Source organism: Nannospalax galili, unplaced genomic scaffold (genome assembly GCF_000622305.1).
Source record: "Nannospalax galili isolate Female #2095 unplaced genomic scaffold, S.galili_v1.0 scaffold1012, whole genome shotgun sequence".
Lineage (NCBI taxonomy): Eukaryota > Metazoa > Chordata > Mammalia > Rodentia > Spalacidae > Nannospalax > Nannospalax galili.
This window is the reverse complement of record NW_008330324.1, coordinates 165,139-173,337: the sequence shown is the minus strand read 5'-3', so window position 1 is coordinate 173,337 and position 8,199 is coordinate 165,139. Positions and strand designations below refer to the sequence as shown.

Below are 8,199 nucleotides of genomic sequence, written 5' to 3'. Positions count from 1 at the left end.
ATGCCAGCCCATGGACCTACAGCTCCTCCCCAGATGAGCCAGTTGGGGCTCTGGGAGGATGCGGAGCAGAGCAAGGGGGCGGGCTGGCCCCATGATTCAAGATGGGCCAGCAGGGGATGGGCTAGTTGTGGGGATGGCAGGGCAGATATTAAGGAGAGCAGAACTGTGGACATTGAGTTGGGGATATGGGGTTGAAGGGGTGAAATCAGGCCTGAGGGCTGAACGGAGGAGGGCCTGGGGTGGGGACAGGACCTTTTTCATTTAGGGGTCAGAGCTGGGCCAGGGCTGGCGGAGTGCCCAGAGAAATAATGCCCTCCTTGTTCTCTTCAGCAGTGAGGCAGATGTCCCTAGGCCACCTCCTTCCCCTCGCACCCACATACCTATGGAGGGAGAGACCCCACCAGCGCCTGCAGCTTTTCCTGCGCCTGTTCCGGCTGCGTTAGCTTTCCCGTTGGGTTCTCCAGTCACTCAAGCGCCAGATGCTGAGGTGCAACTGGAACTCAGCAGGACCCCCCAGGCCTCTGCAGAGCGGCAGCAGACTGAGCTTCTGACCAGGTAACTGATGGCTGAGACAGAGGGTGGGGTGTCCTGGGATGTGTCACCCTCGAGGCCCTCTGCTCCACCTTTGCTGCCCATAGCCCTGGGAGTCAGGCCCAGTCTGCTCCGACCCCGGCCTGGGACGAGGATGCTGCCCAGATTGGGCCCAGGAGAATTAGGTAGGACTGGGGGAGATGGGACTTTGGGGAGGGCCAGGAGGAGCGGGGCAGGGCAGGCTGGAGTCCTCCTCCCATTCTCTCCCCCAGGAAAGCTGCCAAAAGAGAGCTGATGCCCTGTGACTTCCCTGGCTGTGGAAGGATCTTCTCCAACCGGCAGTATTTAAATGTGAGGGGCACAGGTTGAGGCCCGTGTGGCCACTGGGGTTGGGAAGCTGAGCAAAAGAAGCCCCTGCCTTCAGGTGTAGATGGAGCTCAGAACAGTTGTCTAGCGGGTATAAGGCACCATAAAAAAGCCTCTGGTGTAGGGGGAGTTGGAGCCAGGAAGGGACAGTTAGGATGGATGTACAGACCTTTCCTAATTTTCCTACAACCAAAATGAGGGGACCGGCAGATGAGGCAGAAAACCAAACCCAAGCACTGAGCCCCACTGCCCCTTACTGCCTGTCATGGGTCCTCAGAAGAAGACACACATGATAGTGCCATCCATCAGGCCCTCAGTGTCTTAGCAGCGGTCTGGGAACTTGGTCCCCACAGCACCCATTTGGAGTTGGTGCAGATGCAATTCACACTTTGCCAATGGAAATAGGCTCACTGAAGGGCTAAGCACTGCCCAAGGCGTCTCAGCTAGAGGGTGGTGCTGGTGTTCTGAGTCTGTGTTCAAGCCTCTTCACCAGGTGGCTTGATTTGTCCTGGAGCAGGAAGGGCTGGGAAATGTTCTGTCATTGCCTCACCACAGGTGTTCGAGGCCACCTACTTCCTCACATCACAGAGGAGGAAGGACCCATGCCCCACAGTTAGTCAGACCCATTGGTCCTGGGTGTTGGGGAGGGCCACAGAGATGGTAAGGGTGGGCAAGATGGCGGTCGGGAAGGTCACCCTTCCTTGAGCCTTTCATGTAGGAGATGGAAGCAGCTGCTGTAGTTGACTACGGAAATAGGATTAGGATGCAGGGTCCTGTATGGCTCAGTGAGGCAGGACTTGGCACTAGATTAGACAAAAAGAAGGACTTCCACACTGAGGAATTCAAATTGAAGAGCCCATCTCCCAGGCTGGGGTGTAGCTCAGTGGTAGAGCACTTGCCTCTATGTGCTGGGTCCTGAGTGACATCCCCAGCACTGAGAAAAGGAGATAGGAAAGAGAGGGAGAGGGGGAGAGAGGAGAGAGACAAACTCAATAGAGGGCCTGTGAGCTGAGTGTGCTCCCAAGTAGATGCAGGAGGCAGTCTCAACTACTGTGAAGAGCAGAGCTGCTATACACAGTGGCAGTCAGAGGGATTGCTGTACGGCATCCTGACACTGCCGTGGATAATCACATTCACCTAAACTAGCCTGCCCCTGACAGGTACAGTGGGCTAGGCCTGGAGTGGATTTACACAGGGAACCCCGCAGACCTTGTAGGTGAGGGTGTGTAAGGAGGGAGCTAGTGGAAGTCCGGAGCAGAACAGGGTGAGGGCAGTTAGGAGTCAGGATGGGGTGGAGGTGCTAAGCATGGTGTAGCTGAGGGTGAGGTCCTGATGGTGGGTCCAGGCAGGGCCAGAACTGCTGTGGTGGGAAAGAGGAGGTGGGAAGGGGAGCCTGCTTGCTCAGTTCAGCTGGTCCCCTGGGAAGGGAAGGCAGCCGTCCCTTTTCTCTTCTCCCCTGCCATGCGCTTCCTAGCATCACAAGAAGTACCAGCACATCCACCAGAAGTCCTTCTGCTGCCCAGAGCCAGCCTGTGGGAAATCCTTCAACTTTAAGAAGCACCTGAAGGAGCACGTGAAGTTGCACAGCGGTGAGTGGCCGAAGTCCGCTTTCTCCCGGCCCTTGCCTGCTTGAGACTTGCTAGGTGCTGGGTACGGCAGAGGGCGAGGTGGGGAGGCTCTAGTGGTGCAGAGCCCTGAGCAGATGTGGACGCAGGGGTGGGATGGGCAGATGAGGAAGGGGTAAGTTACTGCTGTGGAAAAACACCTTGGAACTAGACCTGGTGAAATGGGGACTGGAGGGCAGCAGACGCAGGAAGGCCCAGAGGTGGCATCGGTCTGGGAGTCCCTGGGTAGGAAGCCCTCCTCCATGACCAGTCACAGCCACACGGCTTCTACCTGAGTGAGACCATTGCAGTATCCTGAGGGGCAGAGAGAGATGGCTGACTTCCAGAGAGATGGCTGGCCATTGTGGAGAGCAGGGCACCGAAGGCAGGTGAGCAGACTTGGGCTTGGCAGCACAGCTGGGAGCTGTGGCTGAGGTTCCTGTGGGGACACATGGACCCAGGACTGTGAGAAGGACGGGTGAGCCACAGGTGGGGCTGGCAGGCAGAGGGTGACTAGCTTGAGCAGGGGATGGCAGAGGGGGAGGGGTGGTGGGAGAGGTTTGATTTGAGACATGTGAGTTTGGAGTTTACAGAGCTGAACAGAAATATAAATGCCTGTGTCACGAGCATGTGGGTGCTTTTTGGAGCCATGGAGCTAGAGTGTGGCACATTTGTCCTCAGAGGGCTGGGGGAGGGGGCGGCAAAGGGGAGAGAGGACGTGAAGGGGAGGGAGGATGTGAAGGAAGTGGCACTTGAGGGAACTGCTCACAGCGCTGCAGACCAAGGTTGGCAGGGCCGAGAATAGGTGCCCAGATGTGGAAGTGAGCAGTCACCCTTGATCAGGTAACAAGACGGTGCTGACAAGAGGAACAGTTGAATTGTGGGGATGACGGCCAGAAAGGACTGGGTTGAAGATAGGAATGTGCCCAGAGGAAAGGCTTGCCCGTGCCAGGGTGGGTGGAGACTGATGAGAAGTGGTGAACTAGCTGAGGTGTGGCGGAGTAGCCATACTTATATGGGTGCGGGGGCGGGGGCGGGTGAGTTCTGCATTTGGGGGTGGTTAGAGGGTGTGGATGGGGAGTGTTAGAGTACATGGTCTTCAGGAACCTAGTGAGCAGGTGTGTGTGGGAGACCACGGGGGACGGCTTAGTACATGTGCCCACTGACAGGTAAAGTAGCCAAGGGATGAATCAGGTTATCGGGAGAAAGCACCAAGACACAGATAAAACACCGGCAGAATAGTTTATTAGCAAAGGAACACATGGGACAGATTGCCTCAGGGCAGGGAAAATGTCTGTGAGCTCAGGTCTTTTTTAAAAAAGGGAGGCTTCTGCTTCTTGCAGAAGGCGGGAAGATGTATTTTTTTAAAAGTTGTGGGGGGCAGGGAAGTGGGAGAGCAGGACTGTTAAAACCTGTCCTCTTTAGAGATCAAAGGGGAAGCCTGCTGTGTTGGCCAAACAGTGGGGAAAAGTCTGCTTCTCTTGACTTCAAAGACCAGGGCGCTTCTCAGCTTCTCAGCTCGGCTCCCTTTGGTTCCCTTTTCTCAGGGGCTTGCAAGGTCCTTGAGGCCCTTTTGGTGAGGGGGCAGGGCTATCTGAACCTTAACACCCACCTTACAGCAGGCCAGGAGTTAGGTCTGGCCTGAGTTGGGCTTTCACCAAGCAGGTACTGCTGAGGGACAGAGGGAGAGGTAGACTGGTAGACAGCTGTGCAGAGGGATCCGAGACCGGAAGGGGGCAGTGAGAAGGAAGTGGGGCCGATGGAGCCGGTGCCTGGACATTGGATTGTCATACCAGGACAAGGTAGGAGGTCCTGGTTGGAGCTAGAATGCCTGAAATGTCACAGTGACACTGCTTTGCGACTGAGTCTGAACAGGGTGGGAAATGGAGGGAGGTGAGGGGAACAGGGTGTGGTGCTGTAGACAGCAGTAGTAGCTGACTGACTCTGATGCCAGGGCATGTGGTTCGGAGGGGCAGTGATCAGGGTGAAGGGAAGAGACTGCAGATGTGTTATTTGATGATTGTTGAGTCTTCAGAGAGACAGAGTCTGAAGGGTACCAAGACAAGACAATGTCTGCTGTAGGCCCTAGGTTCAATGATGGAGGACAAATCCCACAGCAGCCTGAGCACTCTTCATCAGTAACCAGGGTAACAGCTGGTGCTGTTGGAACTAGCAGGGAGGAACTCAGGAAAGGAGATTGGCTACTTGCAGACATGGCACTGCCAGGGGGAGGGTTGTCTGCTGGGGAGAGAACGCCTGGTTCCAGGTGTCCTTGGGGCTTAGACTGAAACCGTGACCCCTGACCCAGGCTTGTGGGTGGCTGCAACCCAATGCTTCCTAGCCACATGCAAGGCTCCATTCCCAGTTTTGTTTGACAAAGACCCAGCTCAGGGTCCCAGACTGGGGAGGTATGCTTACTGGGAGTTATGTAGTCAGAGCCCTAGACTAAGGTGACAAAAGCAGTCCTAGTCAGACTCTCGGGACCAACAGGTACAAGAGGTCCAGATACCTGGCTCTGTGATTTGGGCAACCCACTAGAACCTGTAAGCCTGAGCCTAGTATTGATGCCTTCTGCTGGGGGATGGTAGGTAAGGCAGGCCCAAGTCCTGGGACAGATGGCTAGAGTGTGTGCTCTGTGTGCCCAGACACCCGGGACTACATCTGCGAGTTCTGTGCCCGCTCATTCCGCACTAGCAGCAACCTCGTTATCCACAGACGCATTCACACCGGAGAGAAGCCCCTGCAGTGAGTGCCAGGGGCCGTGGGAGGAGGGAGCGTCTGGTAACCAAGCAGGATACACAGGAGGTGGGGGACAGGAATAACCCAGGGAGTGAGGGTGGACTGAGGTGCCTCCCTCCTTGTCCTGTGGCGTCCCCCGCTGTCCCCAGGTGTGAGCTGTGTGGGTTCACCTGCCGCCAGAAGGCCTCCCTGAACTGGCACCGCCGCAAGCACGCAGAGACGGCAGCTGCTCTGCGCTTCCCCTGTGAGTTCTGCGGCAAGCGCTTCGAGAAGCCAGACAGTGTTGCAGCTCACTGCAGCAAAAGTCACCCGGTGCTGCTCCAAGAGTCACTTAGCTCTGTGGAGTCCTGTCCCAGCATCTCTGCTCCTGAAACTCCCAAGTCCACCACTGAGGGGGCTAGCCCCTTCACCTCAGATTCCAAACCTCAGCAGTAACCTCACCTCCACCTGGGGAACCAGACCCCCAGGGATTGAGAAGGGCTAAGGGCCTGGAGAAACGCCAGAGCTGGGCCCCAGAAACTAGTGTGACTGGGAGAGGAGTTGGGAAGGGGTGAGATGCACTTGAGAGGCCTGGCTTCGGTCTTCCTCAAGGAATAAACATTCTACCGCACATGTGTGAACAGGGCCAATGTGTTGTGCTGTAGATCCAAGAATCTGGGCGACTTCCAAAATGCTGCATGTGCCAGAATGCAGCACAGATGTGTGTGGAACCCTCTCACCTGCCCCTGAGGGCCCAGTTTACTTTCTGGCTCACTGCAGTCCTCTCCAGTGGACCTGCCTTGCTCTAGGGGTAGGCTTGGGACAGCCTGAGTGCGGCCCACACTTGGGAGTGGCCAGGACAGGAGGCAGGTGACCTCAGCCCACCTTCCATTTGTCATCAGCTGTGGGCCTTCCATGCCAAATAAAAGTAGCAGCTTGAGTCCACAGCTGATGGCTTAGGGGGGCTGCCAGCCCACGGCTGAGAGGCAACTGGACTGTGGGGATCCTGCCTTGAGCTGTCCTTTGATAAATCTATGGCCATGGGGGAGTCCCCTGAAGGGCAGGTCCTGTCCTGCACCTCTCCAGCTTCTACTCCCCATGCGGTAGAGCCCCACCCCACTGCAACCTCTGCCTCAAAGCAGTGGAACCGCCGACATGAATGAAATCTCTGAAACCGGGAGACAAAATAAATCTTTAAGTTTTCTCAGCATTTTGTCACAGCCATGAAGAACCACCACCCGGAGGGTGAAAACCTGTCTTCTGGACCATGTCTGAAAACAGCAGCCTCAGCTTTGACAAAGGGACTGTGGCTGGTATCCAAAGTCCAACAAAGAACTGCTCCACCAGCCAGAAGCAGACAGTCACTGGCCAGTTCCCGGCTGTTCATCTTGCCCTCTTCAGGACTCAGTGGACCTGTTTCCACAAGGCTCTGAGCCTCATCTGGAAATGGCATTCTGCTCCACGTGGTCTTCCTGAGCTTTGTGGACCCACATGGTTTCCTGTGTGGTCGTAACACTGTCCTAAGAGGCATCTTTTTAAAAAATTTAAAATTACCGTGTGTGCATGTTGGCACCGTGGCCAGAGGAGAACCTGCAGGAGTTGGTCCCCCCCACCCCACGTGGGCTTCAGAGCTCAAAATCCGATTGTCAGGCCTAGTAGCCTTTACCTGCTGAGCCATCATGCCGCCCTAAGAGGCATCCTCATCTGCAGGGGAAAGCTGGGAAGCCAGTGACTTGGCACGGAGCCCTCCTGAGGGGAGCTATCCCAACTCTCTCAGTGTAAGCATCTCACCTCTGGACCTACACTCTCAGAGAGCAGACGAACAGGTGAGAAGACCACCTGGCGTCTGTGACTCTCACCAGAAATGTTACGTGGAGAGGAGGCAGGACAAAACACAGGTTCGAACCAGCACCAGGAGCAGCAGCGCTCGCCTGGCGTCCTGTACAGGTGTGGTGAGGGGCTCCTGCTCCTCGCACTCACACCTCGAGACACCAGGACTGAGCTGGGAATGCTGGTGGGGCGCTGGGTGTCGGGCGGGCCGAGAAGGACTGCCAGGGATGTGGAAGCACAGCCTGGCTGCGCACGGCCTGGGAAGCCCCGTCCCGGGGACCTCAGCACATCTCTCACGGAGACACTAGGAGCCCCGGCGGTTCGGGTCCCACGGGCACCTCGGCGACTACCGGGGCAGCGGCCCGAGCCCGTCGGTGGGAACGCTGGTGCTGCGACAGGGACCGGCCGTGGCTGAAGAACTTGCCGCACTCGGAGCACTCCGCGGTCCGCTCGCCCAGGTGCGTCTTCCGGTGCAGCGCGAGCTTGGAGGCCACGCTGAAGGACTTGCCACAGTCCGGGCACTTGTGCGGCTTGTGTCCCGCGTGGTTGCGCAGGTGCACGTTGAGGTTGGACACGCAGGTGAAGCGTTTGCCGCACAGCTCGCAGTGGTATGGTTTCTCGCCCGTGTGCGTGCGCAGGTGCTTGGTGAGGTCCGAGCGGTCGGTGAAGCCGCGGCCGCACTCGGGGCACGGGAAGGGCCGCTCGCCAGTGTGGCTGCGCTGGTGCACCACCAGGTCGTAGCGCTGCCCGAAGCCCTTGCCGCAGGTGGCGCACACGTGCGGCCGTTCGCCCTGGTGGCTGCGCTGGTGGCGCAGCAGCGTGGAGCTCTCGCTGAAGCAGCGGCCGCAGTCGGCGCAGGCGTACGGCTTCTCGCCCGTGTGCGTGCGCTGGTGGCGTACGAGCGTGGCGCTCTCCAGGAAGCCCTTGCCGCACTCGGGGCACTTGAAGGGCTTCTCCCCCGAGTGCCTCTGCAGGTGGCGCGTGAGCGTGGAGCCCTTGCCGAAGCTCTTGCCGCACACGCCGCAGCGGTGGGCTTCAGCGCCCGGCTCGCCCAGGCCCGGGAGCGCGTGCACGCGCGCGTGGTTGCGCAGCCCTGCGCGGCTGCGGAAGGTCCGGGGACACTGAGTGCAGGGGTGCAGAGGCGCCGGGG

At 58.0% G+C, this 8,199-nt stretch overlaps 2 protein-coding genes across 4 annotated transcripts in view; one reads left to right on the top strand and one right to left on the bottom strand.

Moving 5' to 3' along the window:
• Window positions 1–5,714, top strand: part of Znf692 (zinc finger protein 692) — an 11,524-nt gene extending 5,810 nt beyond the window's left edge. The window contains exons 7-13 of one of the 3 annotated variants that reach the window (XM_008844572.3): window positions 1–37; window positions 331–555; window positions 639–716; window positions 804–882; window positions 2,372–2,486; window positions 5,147–5,246; window positions 5,390–5,714. The exon at window positions 1–37 is cut by the window's left edge and continues 13 nt beyond it. In XM_008844572.3, the coding sequence (XP_008842794.1) occupies window positions 1–37; window positions 331–555; window positions 639–716; window positions 804–882; window positions 2,372–2,486; window positions 5,147–5,246; window positions 5,390–5,675 (920 nt within the window). In that variant the 3' untranslated portion in view covers window positions 5,676–5,714. The remainder of the gene's footprint in view (window positions 38–330; window positions 556–638; window positions 717–803; window positions 883–2,371; window positions 2,487–5,146; window positions 5,247–5,389) is intronic. The other 2 variants (XM_008844558.3, XM_008844550.3) reach the window with 2 other exon arrangements.
• Window positions 5,715–7,319: 1,605 nt separating this feature from the next.
• The window catches only part of Znf672 (zinc finger protein 672), a 10,442-nt gene continuing 9,562 nt past the window's right edge, over window positions 7,320–8,199 (bottom strand). Inside the window, exon 3 of the mRNA XM_029569152.1 lies at window positions 7,320–8,199. This exon is cut by the window's right edge and continues 718 nt beyond it. Within this exon, the coding sequence (XP_029425012.1) occupies window positions 7,343–8,199 (857 nt within the window). The 3' untranslated portion in view covers window positions 7,320–7,342.